Source organism: Lagenorhynchus albirostris, chromosome 10, assembly GCF_949774975.1.
Source record: "Lagenorhynchus albirostris chromosome 10, mLagAlb1.1, whole genome shotgun sequence".
NCBI classification, from domain to species: Eukaryota; Metazoa; Chordata; class Mammalia; order Artiodactyla; family Delphinidae; genus Lagenorhynchus; species Lagenorhynchus albirostris.
The window spans coordinates 38,396,741-38,420,006 of NC_083104.1; the positions used below are offsets into that span (position 1 = coordinate 38,396,741).

The following is a 23,266-nucleotide window of genomic DNA, read 5'->3' on the forward strand; positions in this document are numbered from 1 at the left end:
CCAAATGATAAATATTTACTTTTCAAATTCAAGAAAACTAAACTGACTCCAATTTAGAGTACCTTTTATAATTATTGGAAAAAATCTGAGATAGGCAACGCCAGTGGCTAGTTACCAGAGTTTAGGGTTTTAAGGTCATAGGCTAGATTCCCAGTGTGGTCTAACCATACTCCATGCCCCACATGTGGTATGTCTCTTGCACTTCCTCTTGAGAAAATTTAAGATTTGATCACTGAGGCAGGAGAAACACCTAGAAAGACCTGATAATCAGTCCCAATCAGCAGGCTAAATAAGAAGTATTGTTGATGTAAAAATAATCCCCTGGACACTGCCACCAAATCCTCTTTTTAACCATATACTCCATGAAGCCAAAACTGGAGCTGCTATAATTTAGGACTTTCTTGTCCAGTCAGATAAGAAGTTGTGTGCTAATAACAAATAAACACTCAATGTTCACTGCGTGCCAGGCCCAGTTCGAATCACCTTACATGCATTAACTCATTTAATCCCTAGAAGTATGAGAAGACATTGAGACACAGAGATGTTATGTTATGCCACTTGCCCAAGTTACATAGTAGAAGGTGACAGAGCTGAGAAGCAACCCTGAGCAGTCTGCCTCCAGAGTCCATGTATTTACCTACTGAGCTAGTTGGATGGAGATCAGAGTCCATATATTTAACTACTATGATATATTGCCTGGTGCCCAGCCAAGACTCAATCACTGGACAGGTAACCAAACTGCATAATCAGATCATCAATCCTTACAATCATTTTTTTAAAATATTTTATTTATTTATTTATTTGGTTGGTTGTGCCGGGTCTTAGTTGCAGCAGGCGAGCTCCTTAGTTGTGGCATGCAAACTCTTAGTTGCAGCATGCATGTGGGATCTAGTTCCCTGACCCAGTATTGAACCTGGGCCCCCAGCATTGGGAGCTCAGTCTCAACCACTGCGACACAAGGGAAGTCCCCCTTAAAATCATTTTTAATTCTCCAGAATTCCCCAACTCTCCGGTGAGTGAGAATCTTCAATTGTTGATTTACACACATTTTAGAATTCATTTTCCTTTCTGTTTCCCACCAATACCTCTACTGAGGGCACTCAAGAGAGGGTACTGAAATTGAGATTTCCAGAAAGAATGGCATGACTCAAGCCACAAGTTATACAGCTGAGCTCTGGCCAGGATGCCACATTCTCTTCAGTGAAGTAGTTTTAGGGTGAGGGTTTAGGCAATGCCACAAGCCTTGCAGGTTTAGGCAACGCCACAAGCCTTGCAGGTATTTATAAAGATTATTTTTTTTGTTACCTGGAAAGCACACAATTCAAGTACTGAAATATTTCATACAATATTGCTAACAACTTAAATAAGATTCCAACAAACTGAGTCTCAGCTCATTTTTTCCATCATGGCCTCAACAAAGTCTTTCCCATCCCCCAAAACATAAGCGTTCCCTATTCATCTCATTTTAATCACAAGGACGGATCCTATTTAAGATTTGGCTTCCTTCACATACCTTCAGAAATACCCTGGCCGTCCTGGTATCTTCAAAAACTCAAACTCTCTTAAGTTTGTTGACACAAAAAAACACTATTTCATAAAACTTCATGTATTCTACAGTCTTCATTCCACATACTAGAAAAAGCCAGTGTCTGAAGGAATTTTCATGTTAGGTGATAACAGCATCCTTTTCCCTTGCACTTTATAAAGTCAGGCTGATTCTGTCATGTAGCCAAGTCATCTTTAGTAAAGAAGGTCACTGATGCTAATAAAGTTGAGTAAAAACTGCAGAGAAATGAATTATTCTCCCAGAGCCCTTTTATAAGGGCACTTTAGTGACTATTTGGTCAAACAGAAATAGGCAACAAACATCATACCTGCAAATTTGAGAAAATAAAATGCTGCAGACCAAATGACAACGGTTTGAGAGAACTAGCACAACTGGGCAACCATTGAGAGATATTCTAACACAATGCTTCTTACTCCCCTCCCCAAGTCCCAGTGCAATGGGACAAAGAGAAAGGAGATAATAGTCACTCTCAATCCTCAGGGACTTGGACAATAAAGAAAGCCAAGGGTATATGACACTGCTAGAAATACCTTTCCCAGGAAGGGATAGAATAAAAGGTTCTGCATCTCACAGTGTTTGCTGGCTTTATACTTCTCCTAGACAGAGATGGTGAAGGTATGAGCTGACAGACCTCTGTAGGAAATTACTTTCCCAGACAGACAGCTGCTGGCTAAGTGATGCCCTGATGAGTCCCCTTGGCCACCATCCTCAGTACTGCTGCAGAGCATCCTACTAGTTTGATGTTTCCATTAAGGCACTGGGAAAGGGCTAGAGGGGCCTTAGTTATCATCCTGAACAACCTCATTATGCACACATACCCCACAGTATCTGACAAACCAAGCTGACAGAAGCCTCCTTTATCCCCTTCCCCAGACTTATAAGTATCAGTCAATGATAAATAAAAGACATTTCACATCAAGAGTCAGGATAGTGAAGAGTTATAAAAATCTCAACCCAAAGCATTTCATAGAACCCTCCTCAGAAGCATATACACAGACTATTCAAAGGTGCCCTGTAGATGGTGACTCAGAATTCATACTAATTTTTCTATAAGTAAAACTTGGACGGAAGGAGAATGGATGAATAGACATCTTCCACAAACACTTGCACCTTACTCCAAGGAGTAAGGACTTCGTCCCTCACATTCTTATGTCTCTCATAAGATTTTAAACTGCTGTGTTATTGGGAGCTTGATCCACATCCATTTCCTTAAGGAAAATCCAGATATAAAATTTTTTTTCCCAGAATTATGATTGGAAATTACTTGACATGAAGAAGAAGAAGAGGAGGAGGAGGAGACGACTGTCTAATTTCAAATGCTTACTAGGTATCAGATGCTATGCTAAGTGTTCTGTATACATTATGCACCAAGAGTCACTACTCAAATTCTATGTTATTCCTCAAGAAGTTTCCCTAACCACCTCATCTAAAACTGCCCTCATATGCATTCTCTCAATACCCTGCTTCATTATCTTTATAGCACTTAGCATTATCATATATTATTTTAAATTTGTCTACTTGCTTATGCTCTGACTTCTATCACTAAAACAGAAGTTATATAATCTGTCTCATTTACTGCAGCATCTCCAGCATCCAGAAAGGTGCCTAGTACACAGCAGGCACTCGTGAATGCATGATCTCGTTTAATCCACTCCAGGGTCCCATGACGTACTGGTAACAGAGGGAACTGAGGCCAAGGGAGGTTAAGAAATTTGCCAGAGACAACCCAGCTAGGAAGTAACATCTGACTATAGAACCTACACTCCTCTTTTCTATGCTATACTACCTAATTACAAAAATCCCCCTGAATATTCCATTCTCAAAATTTTTCTCATCAGAATGATTTGTATACATCTGAGCTGTGGTAAAGGTTGTTAGAAGAATACTGACTGGGTCATGAAGTCTATGCAGTTCAGCGAGAGGATTCTATTGCATGGCAGTGTTAGCAGTGTGACCTCTGTCCCATGGCTAGGGGAAGAATAAAAATCTAGGAAATCGGGTTGACTGAATAAGGATATGGTGATATCTTATTAAGAAATAACTCCAGGGCTTCCCCGGTGGCGCAGTGGTTGAGAGTCCGCCTGCCGATGCAGGGGACACAGGTTCGTGACCCGGTTCGGGAAGATCCCACATGCCGCGGAGCGGCTGGGCCTGTAAGCCATGGCCGCTGAGCCTGCGCATCCGGAGCCTGTGCTCCGCAACGGGAGAGGCCACAGCAGTGAGAGGCCTGCGTCCCGCAAAAAAAACAAAAAAAAAACAAAAAAGAAATAACTCCAGTGAATACTGAAAATGTTATCGGACAGAATTTGGAGTTTATCTGAGAGAACACTCTATGGAATCCATGAGTACCACATAATCTCTGTCACCTTTCTTAGTATGAGATTATAAGGTCCTAGAAAACAGAGGCTGTCTCTTATTTGCTCTCCTGCACAGAGTGACATATGCAAGAGCATAGTTACCCGTCTAGAAAAATTCTGGCCTTGCTCCTGCTTTATTCTGGTGTCCCATTCACTGGGCAAAGGTCATTCATGAGGGATCTGGGAGAGTGTTCAAAGAATGGGTGGGAAGGGTGGGGGGAGATATGTCTATAGGCCACACCCCCTTGACACTGCTTGTGTAAATGAACATTTTTCTAGATGTACCTCTAACAGAAATCCAGCATTATGATAATCCTTATTTTTAAAGAAGGCTGCCCTAGTTCTATTTGACATTACTCTTTAGGAGGCTGGATACTTTAGATAGGATTTTTTGGGGGATAGAAGGAAGAGGCAGTTAAGACACAATATGGTTATTTTTAAGATTATATAGCTCTGATAAAAAGCAACATCCCTCTAGGAGAAACACACAGTTGGGAGAATGATACTAAAGAAATGGCATCTGCCATGGCTCCCCATTTATGTTTCTACCACTCACAATATTCTTTAGTACAGTGGCAAAGGATTTAAAGATTACTCACTGATAAAGACAAGATGCTTATGAATTAAATGAATGTTCTCAAATTAGGACAGATTGCTAGAATGGAATCAACCATAAGCATACAGACTAGGACTTTTATTCCTCTCCCCAAATATTGGCAGATAGCATTTTCTGACACATAATTAGTATCTGTTAAATGACTGACTCAATGATGGACACTGAACAAATCAGGCAACGAGAACTCTGTGAAGGGGATATAGTCCTATTGCAGTCATTTTCTGAGGATCTAACAGTATTTATACTACTAACAATAGGAATGGATACATCAAGTTTCCTCTAATTACTTCTTGATCCCAGAGGATTTAGAGCATGTCATCTCCATTGCCATAAAGGGGGAACATGGTCAAAGAAGGGAAAAAGTTAAGTGTGATGAGCCATGCTGAATGGAACAAAGCTGATGAAAGGGCACTCGGCTATGAAAGAGAAACAGTTCTCATGCAATACTACTCTTTTCTGGCAGAGCCTTCTTTTAAGATTCTGGGTGCATCACAATCACAATGTTAAGCACAGGCAGTGGGTACATAAAAATCAAACTGTATCACTAAGCTTCTTTCTCCCACTTTACAGATGGAGGAACTAACACACCACAGAGAAAACAACTTTCCCCAAGGAAACACGATGACAAGGATTCTATCCATTTCATAATTCCTCCCAAAACTACCAGGCAGCGTTCAATTAAAGACCCAGATGACAGTTCTAGGTGGCAAGCTAAATACATCTAGGTGTTTAAAACATAAGGTAAGTACAGATTCAGATTCACCAGCTCTCACTATATGCAGCTAAGAACTTGAGTACGAAACCCCAATTTGCAAAGAACAATGATGAATGCAAAAGACCCCAACAATCAACAACTAACTCTCTTCTCCCCATTGGCCCTCTTCCAAAAGTAGCACTTGCAGGCAGGACCTGAGTGCCACAGGAGTTGCCATCAGTGGTCTTCACCCTAGGTCTGGGTGTTAAGTACTGACCTAGAATTCCTGTGCCAGGAAGTTCCTTCAGATCACAGACAGGCAAGGATCATTCTTTGCATCTGGATCCCAAGCTCAGTCACATCCCAAAGGGAAGCACTCCAGACCTGTCATTTTTTTCCATCTACTGTCCTTGGAATATGGTGCAACTACAACTGAATGCTATTTTTTAAAATACACTCTGTGCCCATTAACTCTTCTAGAGAAACTTTCCCAGCTTCTTTTAAAGTTTCTCCTGGTTGGAATGTGGTATGCTCCAAATACATATTTCTGGTGCCTTTCCAAAGTTTAATCATTTGAAGCCCTCCCTCCCCATACATAAAAAATATATCCTTCCAGCATCATTTGACCGAAGTATAAAGCAACCTGGTTGGCCTCCATGCATCCGATGGCATCTTCCAAGAGTGAAAACTCCACGCAGACATAGCCATAGTCGTAACCTGGGGACAGCATTTAAATACAGACGGGAGTGGTGTTAGTGCCTTGAAAACACAAAAGACACACTTAAATCCCCTGTTTCTGAACCCCTTAAACACAAGCCCTCCCCATAGCCCCCCCCCTCCCCTGTACTAGGCAAAGCTGCTACCCCAAACAGAAAAAAGTACTGAAGGAAAGTCTGGATGTTTCTGGACTTAGAAAGTCATTCCAAAATGGCCTTTTCTATTAACCAAGAAGATTCTTTGCCCTCTTTAGCACTGTTGATCTGGTGAGGGTGCCCCAGAATTGGGTAATCCCACAGAAAGTTCAAAGGGGGACCCGAAACATTTTAACCACAGGCTGAGTCTTCTGGAAAAACAAGGTCAACAAGAACAGGAAAGTATCTGGAAAAAAAAATGTATACCGAGAGAAGGAGGAGAAGCAATTATCTCAAAGCTATACTAATAGTCACCACTTATCAAGCAGAAACCACCTTCAAAGACAGAAGTGCTGACAGACTGAGGCAACTATATACCACAGGAAGCTTCTGGTTGGCAGGGGATAGACCATATCAGGTCTCCTCTTTTTTTCCTTGTTTCAACTCAAGTCATAAGCCAGCTAAAATCTTTATGAAAGGAAGAAGGTGTAAAAGCATAAGTAAGTACAAATGGCTGGGTCCAAAACTGTGCTTATGCACAAAGTTGGGGTAGGCTGGGGGAGAGACAGGAATTGTTAGCAATCAGTACATGTTCAAGAATTGTATGTACCATCAGAGCACAAAACACCCTTCACCATTTTCCTGAGCAAGTGTCATTTGTGACTCTCGTGACCCATGAGATGGGAAGTCATGGGATTTACAAGCTGACAAACTCTAACACTAACCCCATCCTATAATTTCCTTGATACTGCCACCATATGACTACAAAAATATACTTATTAAAGCAATGCTTCACAAGTGGCTTCCATGTTTCCGCCACTCTACTGCCTCACAGGATAAAGAAGTTCATCTTTAGGAGTGACACTGTGCAGATGGAACACCAAGAAAAACATGTGATTTGCTCAAATAAGAAATAAAACTCAGGGGCTTCCCTGGTGGTGCAGTGGTTAAGAATCTGCCTGCCAATGCAGGGGACACGGGTTCGATCCCTGGCCCGGGAACATCCCACATGCCGCGGAGCAGCTAAGCCCGTGTGCCAGAACTACTGAGCCTGAGCTCTAGAGCCCGTGCTCTGCAACAAGAGAAGCCACGACAATGAGAAGCCTGCGAACCGCAATGAAGAGTAGCCCCCGCTCACCACAACTAGAGAAAGCCCCGCGTGCAGCAATAAAGACCCAACACAGCCAAAAATTTTTTAAAAGACACAAATAAATTTATTTTTTTTTAAAAAAAGAAATAAAGCTCAGGGAAAGAGAAACCACACAAAACCTAGGTCAATTTTGAGCACAAAGTATATATAATAATAGAAAACTGGTATCATTGAATCAAGGTAATAAAGGCAAAAAAAGAAAAAAAAAAGGGAAAAGGAAAACAACAACAAAAAAGCTAGGGCAAGAGAAAATATAACTTAAAAACAGACCAAACTTGGTGAAATGGGTTGGATCCCTTGTCACATGGAATGAATGGCCTGAAATGTTTTATTATGATATAGGTAAGGCTTTAGATCTGTTACATACTCCAAGTTCATTATGAAATGTTAAAATGGTATAATTTGATTCTTCCTTTGAATTTTAGGAAATGACCAGGAAGAAAAGAAAGCTACTAGAAATCTCAGCACCCCCTTAGGTGGACAGACTTTCTACCTGATTTCACAGCTTTGACCAACACAGATTAGAACTAACCCCTGGAATCTCTATTTAAACTTACCACAACAAAATCAGTCTTCTCTAATTAGTAACTATTTAGAGAAATGAAACTACTTTAGAGAAACAGTATATGCATTTGTATATACCCTATTAACAGGAAAAATTGTTTTGTTACATATTTCCTTTCAAGTGGATTTCTTGATTCAACTCAGTGAACATCTCATACATAAAACATTCTGCATTTTGTAAAGGGCTCTGAGTGTTCTTGGGAAACACTGCAGAAGAGCAGAAGCAACTAAAGTGCCTTTTATCACCAAGTATCTACTGTAAACATTCAAATGTATGTCCACAATCAGAAAGGGGCAGCCACAGAACAAGCAGATATACTCTCAAGTGTGTTGATTACCTCTACAGAACATTGTCAAAGGAGCATCCAGGTGTGTGGAAAGCAAACCCTCTCCATAGCTGCCAAAATGAAAAACACAGAACACCAACACCAAATTGGCAAAGCCCTGAGTTTCCTTTCTGTTCTTAAAGAAGTAACTATTGTGGCCCAGAGGAGCACACAGAATCTATGTGCAGAAAAAGAAAGGATTCATGGCAACATTCATACTTTGCTAAAGAACAAATAGACTTTGATACTAATGTCACTGCAAAGGAAAAGATACTAGAGGAGACATAATGAGCATCTAGAGCAGACATAATGAGCATCTAATAGCATCTCTATACATTCCTGAGATATTATATGTTGACAATGTACTTCAGATATAATATTTAAATTTATAAGCCCAACATTCAACTTCTTCTGCCTGAAACTTTATGAAACAAAAACAGAAATTTAAAGTTTAGGGAATTCCCTGGCGGTCCAGTGGTTATGACTTGGTGCTCTCACTGCTGGCGTCCAGGTTTGATCCCTGGTCAGGGAACTAAGGTGCTGCAAACCATGCAGTGTGGCCAGAAAAAGCAAAAAAGTTTAACTATAATACCTAAAACTTTAAAAATAAATAAATAAAAATTAAAAAGGACCCAATCTTGATCCAAAGCATTTTGTGTGTCCAAGACTCAGAGTTGTACTATAAGGATTTTCATAAATTGCCAAAATGGGTGATGATATCAAGTAATATTTACAAAGCACTTGTAGATGCAAGACTGTATTCTAAATATTTTACATATAGTTAATCCTCACATGACTATCCTATAAGGTAAATATTATTAACCTCATTTTACCCATCATGGGGAAGCAGTCAAAGAAGGAACAAGTAATTTGTTCAAAATCACCTCAATGGTAAGGAGCAATACCTGGCTTCAAACCCAGTCAGTCCAGATTCAAACTGATGCTATTAACCACTACACTGTATAAGTTAATCTGATTTCCAACCTCCACGGAGCCCAATCACAGAAAGGATCCCACATGCCTAAGCACAGATAAGACTATGTCTACAGTTAAGAAATATTGAAATTTGAGCACAACAGTTATTTTTATTCTAAAATATCTATGGCAGAACCATTGTGAGTGGGCCTGACTGTGCAAGTTAGAAAGCATTCACTTTCATGGACTGAATATACTGGCTATCAAAATTCTTCTGAAAAGACAAAACCCCAAAAGTCTTGTTGTAAATGATGGCTATAAAAATTACAATATGATAAGATACTTGATATAGTATATTGAATATAGTATATTTTAAAAACTTTAAAACTGAGAACAATTATATAAAATGTGTATAGGAAAAAGAACTAGAATTAAATACAATGAAGTTGCATCTAATTCAGAGGTCAGAGACAAAAGTCAGCATATGAGATGAAAACCATGCATTTTCAATATCATACTTGAACACCCCAAGGTGAAGAACAACATACCATCTCTCAATATAGGTTAAGTCCAACACTGCCAGTTTTTCCTCCAGCGTCGCAACAGATCACTTTTCTTTTGGCTGACACCAGATGAAGAGGTTGGCTTGCATTTAAGGGCCATAATGTATGAAAAATATATCACTTTAAATGACAGAATCACAGCCAGCATAGTGAACGCTCATACTCAGAGAAAACTGGAGAGACCACCTGAAGTCATAGCCGAGTCACACCCCACCTCTCATGCTCACTCCATGAGAGGGAAAATGGGGTGTGGGGTAGGGGAGAGGAGTTGAGCAAGCACAGGTGAATATACAGAAATCTGAAAATGATGTAATGTGACACAACTGTAAACAAAAATGATTACAGTGGTTGTATTGAGCTAATTGTGATTTTTTTCCTTTAGTTCTCAAATGTAATTTTATAATTCACAGAAAAAGTTCTAGTAGACACAGAAGATGTTCCACTCAGAGACCTAAATGTTCTGAAGACTACCAACCAACCTTGCATTCAGAATTGCTAGGAACCATCTGGAATCATCAAGATGGTAAACTCAGTGTTAACAGTCCCACAGACAAATTCTCACCTAAAAAGAGTAATAAAAAAACCTCTTTTATTACCTTTTTCTTCCATCATCACATGTTGGGAAGAAACCTGGTGGGCTGATGGGTCTTTGTGGCTTATTTGTATGACTATTAAAAAGCATATCTTTCTCCATTTCCTAACCTAAATGTATAGATTTCTCATAGAAATGTGAATGCTCCTTATACTTTTTTTTGCAGTTGAGAAGGATGAGAACAAGGCAAAGGAAGGAAATCTATAAAGGTAATATTAAATTTTCAATTCTTCTCCATCTTCATTAACCATGTGGTTGCCTGTTCCCCAAAAAAGTATCTGTGATAATAGCTAACCAGGTGCTTAGGGGAAAACAAGGTACAGAAAACAAAGCCCTGATAAATAATATCCAATCCCAGAACTAATTCTTTAGTCTCTGTCCCTAGAAAAGCTGACTCAGTGATGCTGACAAACATGGCCCTTGATCATTCAAGCCAACTGTTAGTCTATACCAAGCCCTGTTTTCGTAACCGTTATACACCAAGATTTTTATTTAGGCAAATGAGATGAGCAGCCCTATATTCAAACTGACCAAGAAAAACCCAACTAAACATAAACAAGTCCAGTTGAATTTCCCATTAGGAGAGTACTGGTTGACTTTGAAAAAGGCCAGAATATACATACCAACTACGAAATGTAAAAAAGAATCAGGATTTTAAAGGACACAGGCAGAGGGAAAACTTAATTTAAATGTTATTGGGTATCTTTGAGGAAAAAGAAAACACAGGCATTTCCCCCTTTAAACAAGGAGTAATATTTCTGTGGAAACAAAGCATTATGAATATAAAAAGCACCATGCAAAATATTAATAGAGATTCAAGAGGGCTTAGTTCTATCGGTCTTGTTTTCCTAATTCCATTTCACTGGGAATATAGGTGTTTAGAAGAAAAGTAAAATATTATCAGGTTAGAGATTTTAACAAAAGTCAAACAGAACTGATCCAGGTATCTGAATTCCCATCAATGGAAATAACATGACAAAGGAGGCCTGTGTGAAAGATTTCCAACAGGTACTTTGCTATGTTAAAACCTCAAATGAGTATGTACCTGCAGCTTTCATTAGGAAAATTAGGAAAATATCTGACTTACATGTCAAAATACCATCTGGGAAGAATGAAATTGGCCTATATGAAATCATCACTTTGACATCTTATAAGCACTTTCAATTCTCTCTCCTTCAACTATGCATATAAGGATTGCTGGTTTATAATAAGACAGATGAAACTACGAAGATATGCACTGATGATTACTTGCTAAATTTTTGAAAACTGCATATGGTTCTATTTTATCTAGCTTTCCATCTGCACCAGATGGTTATTTTTTTTTAATATTTTTTATTGGTTTGTATTTTCAAGTAGTTTTCAAAATCCAAAATTAATCTTAGGGTCACTTCATCCTGATGATGGTTCTCGGGCCCAGATTAACATTTGTTAGGAAATTCTCACCCTTATTCAACTCATTAGTTTCCACTGACATTTACAATGCTATGTGAGCACAGAGGAGGGGAGTGTCCTAGCCCTCAGAGAGCTTAGCCTAATGGAAGAGTTATGACAAGTAGATAAGCATAGACCATCTCAAAATGCTATCTAAGTCAAAAAAGGGAACTTTTTTTTTCTGAACTATAATTGACAAATAATATTGTATTACTTTTAGGATACAACATGATGATTTGATATATGTATATACGGCAAAATGATTACCACAATAAGTTTAGTTAACATCCATCACCATACACAGTTACGATTTGTTTTCCTTGTGATGGGAGCTTTAAAGATCAACTCTTACTGCAACCTTCAAATATCCAATACAGTACTGTTAACTATAGTCACAACCCTGTATATTAAATCCCCAGGACTTTTGAAAAATCTGGGAACAACTACTCTTTTTAGAGCCAATGATCTAGTTCAATTTTTGTTCACTTGAAAACAAACAAAAAAACCTACAGAGCAACCATCAGGAGTAAGATCTGAGTTTCTCCCCCCAGCTAAGAACACTCCAACCTGACAGGAAAGATGGTACAGGAGTGGCAAAAGGATCACCCAAGAGAGGAGTAGCATCAATGCTGAAGCAAACTGCCCATGCAGAGAGATGATGCCAGAACAATAGAGGTCCCAGACTAAGTGGGGGAGGGGGATATTTTCATTTCTGTACACCCAACACTAGCATAATACCCGGCACGCGGTGGCGCTCAGTCAACGCCACATCACTTGTAACGAGTATCTTCACTGGAGCAACACACGAAGTAACTTCTACAGTTATGTACATAGGCAAGAAGCTACAGCTAATTCATCATGTGCCCTCAGGCAAGGCACTTCTCTCTGGGCTTGGGTTATCTCATATGCCAAGTAGCAATGATGGTAACTCCTTTGCAGGGTGGTTTCAGGGGTGCATGAGATAATACATTTCAGTACCCCTGTGCTTCTATTACAAAGCACTCTCAGGGACTAAAGATGAGACAGCTGCCCCTGTATTGCTGCTAACTTACTGACAGCACTTGTCCTCCATGCAGCCATTTTAAAATACAGGACTGGGCTTCCCTGGTGGCTCAGTGGTTGAGAGTCCGCCTGCCGATGCAGGCGACACGGGTTCATGCCCCGGTCCGGGAAGATCCCACATGCTGCGGAGCGGCTAGGCCCGTGAGCCATGGCCGCTGAGCCTGCACGTCCGGAGCCTGTGCTCCGCAACAGGAGAGGCCACAACAGTGAGAGGTCCGCGTACCGCAAAAAAATAATAATAATAATTTTAAAAATAAATAAATAAAATACAGGACTATTCTTGATTAAGATTTACCAAAACCTTTCATCAGATATGCTTGTACATTGTCAAACATACTCATTGTCTGATAAACAAGGTGAGCACTTTCTAGGACTTGATATTAATGTGAAAGCTAAAATGAAAAATTTTCTAAAAAATATAGAATTTTAAATTACTTACAATTATACAAACAGAACACTCTACTCCCTCAACATAACACCACTGCATAGTTTTAGAAATTAAAATTAAGTATGTCAGAATTTTTGACAAAAATTTCTTGAGAGGATCTACTCATCCAATATTTTATTTCCAAAGTTAGCACATACATGTTAACTAATGTTAACTAATACTTTCAGGTTGAAGAAACATATTCCAATACTTACACAAATATTATTTAACCACCAATTCACACATAACCTCACACATTGCTACCAGGAATTTTTGTAGCTTGGCTAATATTTTCTTCTTTGATTTGAAGACAAGCAAAGGCAGGAAATCATTTAATTTGTGACACAAATTCAATTGCTCGGTTATTAGGAAAAAACTAATGAAGCTTAAGCTTCATTTATTAAGCAATGATTTTCCTACCCTGTCAGGGACATTTGATTCATTTTTGAAAATGATGTTATCTAAACAACAAGGTCCTACTGTATAGCACAGGGGACTATATTCAATACTTCTGATAAACCATCATGGAAAAGAATATTAAAAAAGAATGTCTATATGTATATAACTGAGTCACTGTGCTGTACAGCAGAGACTGGCACAACATTGTAAATCAACTATACTTCAGTTAAAAAATAAATAAATAAAATTAAAATCATCTTATCTAGTCACTTTCCCTCACCAGAGAGCTATGAAGTACTATTCAGCAGCTCCCACCCCAACTCCTGTACCATGGGATTTTCTAACATGTATCTGACGACTGTGACAACCAACATTCATTTCTGATAAACTCAAAAGCACTGGTGGGCATTCAAATAAACATGAAAGGAATTTTTTGTTTTGTTTTACTTTGTTTTTCCTGTTCCCCCTGCCCCTAAAACAACTGAATGAACCATGAAAGATATAAACCAAGCCAATAAATATCTTTTTTTTTCTCTTTCCAGTCCAAATCTAGTTTTTAAAATCGTGGTCAAAACAAAAACAAGGGCTTCCCTGGTGGCGCAGTGGTTGAGAGTCTGCCTGCCGATGCAGGGGACACGGGTTTGTGACCCGGTCTGGGAAGATCCCGCATGCCGCGGAGCGGCTGGGCCCGTGAGCCATGGCCGCTGAGCCTGCGCGTCCGGAGCCTGTGCTCCGCAACGGGAGAGGCCACAACGGTGAAAGGTCTGCATACCGCAAAAAAAAAAACAGAAACAAAAAACAGTAGGCCCCACAAAACCAAAAGAGGCAATACCACAACAAAACTAACATTCTTTCAACAGAGCCAGGACTAAGTTCTACAAATGAAATATTACCATTTCCCCTATCCTGGTTCCTAAGGTACATTTTGAGGTGGTTTGGAAGTCACATTTCAGACCACTCTAAACATCTCAAAGTGCTCCAGATCATTTAAAAACTCCCCTGAAGGCAAAGCAGCCCTCTTTTAGTAAGGAGAAATAGTAGAGAAACTTCCCCAATACTGAGACTGAAATAACCAAGACCTTCAAGGCCTCCAAAGGTCTCCTATGTAGAAAACAGCTTCTCTCTGAGAATTTACAAATTCTTACAACCCAACTACATTTTTAGAGGTTGAAATATTCTTTTTAAAAAATATGCATTGGGGGCTTCCCTGGTGGCGGAGTGGTTAAGAATCTGCCTTCCAATGCAGGCGACATGGGTTCGAGCCCTGGCCCAGGAAGATCCCACATGCCGCAGCGTAACTAAACCTGTGCGCCACAACTACTGAGCCCACATGCCTAGAGCCCGTGCTCCCAACGGGAGAAGTCACTGCAATGGGAAGCCCTTGCACCGCAACGAAGAGTGGCCCCCGCTCGCCGTAACCAGAGAAATCCCGTGGACAGCAACGAAGACCCAACACAACCAAAAATAAAAAAATATAATAAAAAATAAAATAAAGTGAGTCTTTCATAGACAGCATATAGTTGGATCATGTTTATTTAAAAAAAAAATGCATTGGAACAGAGGTACAATGAGCCTTCCAGAAAGCACACAAAAAAGGTCCATCTGTATGCATTTTTCTCTACTTCTTGTCTGATCATTTCCTATAATACCCATGAAAAGTCTTGATTTATTTTACTTCTCTGAAACTCAGGGGACATCACTTTATTTGCTGATCTCTTTGACCAGTGATTACCTTCAAGCATTCACTTAGGTGTTATTCTCTTTTAATCCTGTTGCCTCTAGAAGTTGTCAACCAGTTTTCAAGAAGGCTTATTTTTTAAAATTGAGATGTAATTCACATACCATAAAATGCAGTGGTATATTCACAAAGTAGTGTAATTCAGTAGTGTACAATTCAGTAGTGTATTCACAAAGTAGTGTAACCATTACCACCAAATAGTTCCTAAGAGGCTTGTATTTAAATTAGATAGAAGACCTAAGTGATAACCTAAGTAAGAAACATGGAAGTAGGGGAAAATTGCTTTAATTTACATTCTGAGGGTAGAGAATGTAAGCTAGAAAGGGCGAGTACAAATCAGATGTTCTGCAAGGGGAAAGTTAAAGGAAGAAGCCAATGTACTTTAAATCCCATAAATAGTTTTTATGGATGGCCTCTATCTACTTCCCATTGAAGGTAACTGTATAAATGACTTTTCCTCCCTGGACTGAAGCTGGGACTCAAGCAGGCTCCTGCACTATGCAGGCTGATTAACGACTCTTTTCTTCTTGCTACCCCATCAGAGGGAACTCTTCAGTGAATTCTTCTAACTACCAAAAGGCACAGGAAACCCCATACAGCCTTATACAAACTAAGATTCGGCCAAAGCCACCTAAGCATTTGACCAAAAAGACAAGTGAGGACTATAGCAATTCTACCTAAAGAAGAGTGAGGAACTCAGAAAGGCAGTGAACTGACACAGGGCTATAAACAGAGTTCAAACACCTTCTGCATTTCAGAGAGGCAAATTCCATCTCAGCCAAATAGTTCTAGGGAAGAGAATATAACTTGCCAATTAAGGCATCTGCTCATCACTGTCATGCTATACTGTCACCTGTCTGTTCTACCTACAGATGTCCTGTGTGGTTTAGATAGAGACCTCCAATGCTACATAGTCTACCAACCAAAAACTGCCAAGCTGGTGGTCCCTGCTTATGAATAAAGTGATGCCTTGGGTTGCGAAAGATGTCCCATTCTCAGATCCAGATTAAGACTCTATACCCAGGACTTCCTCGTGGCGCAGTGGTTAAGAATCTGCCTGCCAACGCAGGAGACACAGGTTTTGAGTCCTGGTACAGGAAGATTCCACATGCTGCAGAGCAACTAAGCCCGTGCACCACAACTACTGAGCCTGCGCTCTAGAGCCTGTGAGCCACAACTACTGACCTGTGTGCCTAGAGCCCCTGTTCCGCAACAAGAGAAGCCACTGCAGTGAGAAGCTCTAGAGCCCATGAGCCACAACTACTGACCTGCGTGCCTAGAGCCCGTGCTCCGCAACAAGAGAAGCCACTGCAATGAGAAGCCCGCGCACCACAACGAAGAGTAGCCCCTGCTCGCCGCAACTACAGAAAGCCCGCGCGCAGCAACGGAGACCCAACACAGCCATAAATAAATAAATTAATCAATCAATCAATCAATTAATACCATATTAAAAAAAAAAGACTCGACACCCAAAAGCCCCAAGGAAAGGTAGCATGCAGGGAGCCCAATAAAAAAGTCAATAAAAATATTAAAACTTCCCTACCAGGGCTGCAAACTACCATTAACCATCCTTGCTAACTTAAGGGGTTTTAATAAGGAAGCTTAAATTGAAGAATAAGCCAGCTCCCAGAATACAAAATGAGTTTCATCTTAAGTGTTAGGAAAGTTAACTACCCCAAAGAAAAAGATTAAGTAAAACCAGAAATTATAAAGTCTTGCTTTCCAAAACAGTACTGGGATTCTACTTTAAAGTCAGCAACAAACCCTCAAAAGTACCCAGCCCTGACCAAGCCCTGAAAACATACTTATATCCTCTTAGGCTACCCCTCCCCTTACTAGCTGACAGACCTAAACTCAAACTTCCCTTAGTCACTAAACCTTAGTGCCTTACTGCTCCTATAAATTCTACAGGGACCTCAAGCTATCGTTCCCAATAGTCCAGTGAGCCCCTATTCTGCAGTAAGTACCACACCACCTAATGAGGTTCAGAATACATCATCATCAGAGACAACTCGCTCATGTCTCCGCTCATGGTACTTAGCCAAGTTGTCCATTTCCAGAGTCTACACCAAGGTAATCTCTCAGGAGAGGTAATCCCTTAAAGTGAGGGTAAGAGTCACAAAACATCCATATTCTCTAACAGGACCTTCTACTCAAAGTCTTTGGGGTGGGAAACGTTAAAAATGAAATAAACAAGACCAATCCCCAGGTAATGCCAAGGATGACTAAAATTAACCCTAGTTCCAGCACCTCTCCCCAGTTCACCTGATCCCTCTAGGACCGCATCACAGGATTCTTCTCCAGGTGTACTGTTCTCCATTCAGCCATAGAGTCCATCCACTGCCTCCACAAGACCCACCCAGCCCTAAAAAGTGCCTCTTGGCTTTCCAGACATTCTTATTTTTAAAGCTCAGCCACCTTTCCTTAAGGCTCATCTGTAAACACCCTCCCCAAATGTGGTACCAAACCCAGTAAGTCTCCTGGCTGAAAAGATCTTCTGTAGTTTTAGAGATGTGACAAGTAAGTGTGATATTTTCTGATTTGTCAGTTTTCCCCTAAGAACTAAAAGTTTTACTTGTCTATTCTGTAAGTGCCAGGAAAAAAACCCAAAAATGTGTATTTGCATTTTCCAACTATATTTTTTCTAAATGATGTTGAGCTACTCCATCTGGAATACCATAAACTATGCATGTTTTGTATCATCCATGTCAACCCATTTCACAATGGATTTCTGCCCTAAACTGCAAGATTCTCTTAGAGTTTTTTCTTTTCTTAAGGAAGGCACTTCTGTTTCATCAACACAGATGTAAAAAACTCAAACCATTTCAATTGTGAAAAATGAAAGGATGTGAGCCTATTCCCTTAATAAATGCAGAGAGCCTCTGACACTTTCAATATACCCAAAATGCTAGGGTACGAGACCAAGTGACTCGGTTGCTGCAAATGCTTACTTCCTAAGAAGAAATTTCCTTCACAGGGTCACAAAAACTGTGTCCACTCACTATATGAACACTGACAGAATCAAAGCAAGATATTGCTTCTTCCTACTAACACCACCCTATTAACCTTCTAACTTTCTGACACTACTTAATGAAGCAGTACTAAAACAATTCTGTAGTACTGTAGTTTACTGTAAGAGAGTTACTTTCTATGTCTGAGACTTATTAGGAAACATAATCCATAAGCTATATTGTTTTTACTTAAATGATACAAATTCCTTTGGGAAAAAAATCACAGCAAGCTTTATACTGTCAGTATTCAAGTCCATCTAAAAATCAACAGCAGTTCTGTCTGCATTCAAATATCAGAAAAACACTGTGAGAATGAGAACATCTACAACCATTCCAAGACCTCTGGAGGAAGTATGCTACATAAACAGAAAGAACAACTAAGAACATAAAATAACATCAACACTACTCCACTTCCTGCCCCAGCTCTGTACAGGAGAACTGATATCAGGTAGGCAAGGCCCTGCCATGGGCTCCTAAGGCACATATGCATTAGGCTTTTCTACTTACTGAAGGTCCACTTGCTTACTGTCTATTTTAAACGGTGCAAAAAAGTTCTAGAATAAAGACTATAAACAAATAATCGAATGCAATCATTCTCACAATTCAAGGTGCATCAAAAATCACATGGAGGGGGCTTCCCTGGTGGCGCAGTCGTTGAGAGTCCGCCTGCCGATGCAGGGGACACAGGATCGTGACCCGGTCCGGGAAGATCCCACATGCCGTGGAGCGGCTGGGCCCGTGAGCCATGGCCACTGAGCCTGCGCGTCCGGAGCCTGTGCTCCGCAACGGGAGAGGCCACAACAGTGAGAGGCCCGTGTACCGCAAAAAAAAAAAAAAAAAATCGCATGGAGGGACTTCCCTGGTGGCACAGTGGTTAAGACTCCACACTCCCAATGCAGGGGGCCCCAGTCTGATCCCTGATCGGGGAACTAGATCCCACATGCATGCTGCAACTAGGAGTTCACATGCCACAACTAAGGAGCCTGCCTGCCGCATCTAAGACCCGGCACAACCAAATAAGTACATAAAATAAGCATTAAAAAAAAATCGCATGGAGGGCTTGTTAAAGCAGAGATTGGTAGGCCCCACCCCCAGAGTTCCTGATTCAGAAGGACTAGAAAGGAATCTGAAAATATGTATTTCTAACAAGTGAGAGGTAGTACTGACACTGCTGGTCCAGGATCCACTCTGAGGACCACTGCTCTATAGTTTGTTGACAGAAATAGTTCATTGTAGTCTTTATCTTGCGAGATTTCTGCTGATTGTTTTAAAATAGGATACATCAGATTTATGTCAGTTTTTCACATTTTTATTGGAAATAATTTCCAAGTTACAAAAAAAGTTGCAAGAACAGTACAAAGAACACACTCATATGCCCATTACCAGTTTCATCTATTGATACATGCTGTCATATCTACTCCCTTGCTTCTCCATATTCATCAAAATTTTTTTCTAAACCCCATGAGAGAAAACTGCATACATCATGGTCCTTTACTTCTAAAAACTTCACTGTGTATTTCCTAAGAATAAGGATGTTCTCTTACATAACCACAGTAGTTACCAACTTCAGTGAATTTAACATTGATACACCACTGCCACAATCAATATATAAAACAGTTCCATTATGCCCCCCAATTCCCTTATGCTTCCATTTTACAGTCAACTCCTCCCCCAATACCTTGGCAACCACTATCTTCTATTACTATAATTTTTCTTTTTCCAGAATGTCATATAAATAGGATCATACAGTATGCAGTATTTTTTAAAATTATAATCAAGTACAGAGAACATAAAATGTACCATTTTAAAGTGTACAATTCAGTGACATTAAGTACATTCACCGTGTTATGCAACCATCAGCACTATCTAGTTCCAGAAGAACATTTTTATCACCCCAAAAGGAAACCCCATACCCATTAAGCAGTCACTCCCCTTTTCCCTCTTCTCCAGCCCCTAACAACCACCAAACTACCCAATCCATTTTCGGTCTCTACAGATATGCCTATTCTGGATATTTCACATAAATGCAATCAGACAATATGTGGTCTTTTGTGCCTGGTTCTTTCACTGAGCATAATGTTTTCAAGGTTCATTCAAGTTGTAGCATGTATCAGTACTTTATTTCTTTTCAGGGCAGTATGTAGCCTTTTGAGTCTAGTTTCTTTCACTTAGCATAATGCCTTTGAGATTCATCCATGTTATTACATGCACACATAGTTTCATCATTTTTGCTGCTGAGTAGTATTCCATTGTATGTGTATATCAGAGTTTATTTGCTCAGTCACCAAAAGACATTTCATTCCTGGTACTTTCCCCAGGAATATAATCATGTAAGTCAAGGTACTTTTACAACTAATAGGGTTATTATATATTTGCACATGGCAATAGAAAAACTCAAACGTACACAATATGTGTAGGTTCACAGTCCCTTATCTGCAATTCCAAAATCTAAATATCTCCTAAATACCAAGTTTTTGGTAAATTTTCAGTGAAGTCATTTGGAGACAAATCTTGATCTATATACTACACTTAGTCTCTTTATAGTCATCTTCTTAGTAAGAATATTCATTTTGCTGCAGAAGTATTACGTCTGATACACATCCCACCGGGAGAAATAATTCATGTATGAGCTATGTACCACATTACCTTTCTATATTCAAAAAAATTCATAAATTCATCTGATCCCACAGATTTTGGATAGAAGTTGTGGCCCTGTACTTACACAGCTCTAAATGAGACAAAAATTAAACTGATATTACTTGAGTCAGTGAAGAGGCATTAATGTTTTCTCTGTTACAGACTAGCTCCCCAATACATCAACTAAAAGGATGAACTCTACCCCACAATCCCCCTCTTATGATCAACATCCATCCTACATGGTCTCTGCAGGTTATCCTAGCCTAAAAAATTGACTGCCATTTATAAAAGACACCATTTCTACTAAAATTCACACAAAACCTTTGAACAAGTAAATGTTAAAGTTCTCAGAACATCTGATTGTTTCAAGGTATGTTCTTCAGCAGATATATAAGAGTGCACGGCTGTGAAACCTAAACTACCCTTTAATGCACCTCACCTGAAAGGAGACCACAGCTGCTCTCCATATACATTACTCCACATACACCACGTTAATCATTCCAGGCATGCTGGGAACCCATCAGGGCCTGGCAGAGTGTCAAGAACTGGGTAAACAGGAGGAAACAAGACAGACGAGGCTCCTGCTATCATGGAGCTAACTCTCTAGTGAGAGGAATAAGACACACAAAACCGCTGAGAAAAATATCAAAGTGATAAATCCTATGATGACAAACCAAGATACAATAAAAAATGACTGAGGAGTGATTTTAGATTGGATGGTGAGGCAAGGCCTCTGAGAGTTGAAACTGAAGTCAAGAGCTAAACCCCAAAAGACAAGTGAGGATCAGTGGGAAGAGCAGTGCAAAGGCCTTGACAGAGAAAGAAGTCTTTATTCGCCAAGGACTAGAGAAAGACTCAGTGTGGCTACAGTATAATAAGAAAGGTGGAGAGCAGTATGGGATGAGGTCAGACAAACAGCCAAGGGCAAACTCATGCAAGACTGTGTAAGTCAAAACAAGAAGTTGGGAATTTCTTCCAACTGAGATGGAAAGGTGTTAAAGGGTGTTAGGCAGGGGAATAACATGATCTGACTGATAATTTAAAAAGTTCATTCTACTTGCCACACAGTGATGTAATATGGATAACATGGGACTGGTAATCCAATCCATTCATTTCAAAAGGTATATATATATATACACATATATGTATGTGCATATATATTTTCTTATTACACTATCACTTCATATATTAAAATGCCAAGAAAAGTGCATTTCCTGAAAGCTGATTTTTTTTTTTAAACCACTGTCCTGTCTTGAATGATTTCACATTCGTATCAATATCTCTGGTGTGCCAGCTACAATTTTAATAGTTACCACAGCCAGGAAATTTAAGAACTCCCTCTGTGAACCATGTAAGTTAATGTAGGTTTTACTCTGCTAATAAATCTGACAATACACATAGAAAGTCAATGACTACTACAGAAATGGAAGAACTGCAATTGCTGCTATTTAAACATCAAGACATGTCTTTTTCCTAAAAATACCAATACTTAACGAAAGCACAGCTCATGAAACAACATAAAAGCTGAAATTATTGCCCTATGAGTCAAAAAGCAACAGCAGCCTATAAATTCTATTTTTAATTCCCAAAGTTAATAGTAAATCAAGAAAGTATGTATGAGACACACGCCCCTCCCTGCCAAAAAAGTGGTGTGCAAAAACAACTTAACTACTCTTAGTCATGTTTCCAAAAATTTAGAGTTGACATATTTAAAACAAAGGAACAATACCTTTCTGAGAAATAATGCTTCTGAGTTTGTTGTCAAATTACAGAAAAAAAAATTCTGTACTTAACTCAAACACCAGATTATTTCAAGCACAAAAATTTATTTGTGCTTGAAATTTGTGGATAGTTTTCCTCTGTAGAACCAATCGAAAGAAGCTATCTAGTTAATGCAAAAATTTTATTCCATGGTAAACTGTTTAAAAGTAAACTACTCAAAAATACGGCTTACTCTTACTTGAAGAGTTCTTTAACATGAATTACTGAAATTCTAAGTTTTGTGAAAAGACTAATGCTCTACTTCAATTTAAAATTCTGCAAAATAGATCACTTAAATATTACCTTTTTAAACCATTTCATATGTGTAGTCCTAAAAATATTGGTCCAATACCTTGAGTGCATGGCATTTCACTTTTGATTACTTTTTCTGTAATAAGATTTGAAGAAACTGACCAAACCTGGTACTCTAAAATACTAGAAGGATATTCTGAAAGTCTAATCAGCAGTTCAGACCACAGAACAGAGGTCAAAAAGAAAGCTCTTCTGGATCTATTCATGGGTTTCAACAAAATAGCTGTTGCAGGAGTCTGTTCGCAGAATAAGACTAAAATTTCAAGAAACCACTAATTTGTACAATTTCTCTG

At 39.5% G+C, this 23,266-nt stretch overlaps 1 protein-coding gene across 2 annotated transcripts in view; it reads right to left on the reverse strand.

Moving 5' to 3' along the window:
- The window catches only part of RBM6 (RNA binding motif protein 6), a 106,205-nt gene that overhangs the window by 54,132 nt on the left and 28,807 nt on the right, over positions 1–23,266 (reverse strand). Inside the window, exon 6 of one of the 2 annotated variants that reach the window (XM_060161817.1) lies at positions 5,878–5,951. The exons of the other annotated variant lie outside the window; for it this stretch is intronic. Coding sequence (XP_060017800.1) covers positions 5,878–5,951 — 74 coding nt within the window. The remainder of the gene's footprint in view (positions 1–5,877; positions 5,952–23,266) is intronic. 2 annotated transcript variants of the gene reach the window in all.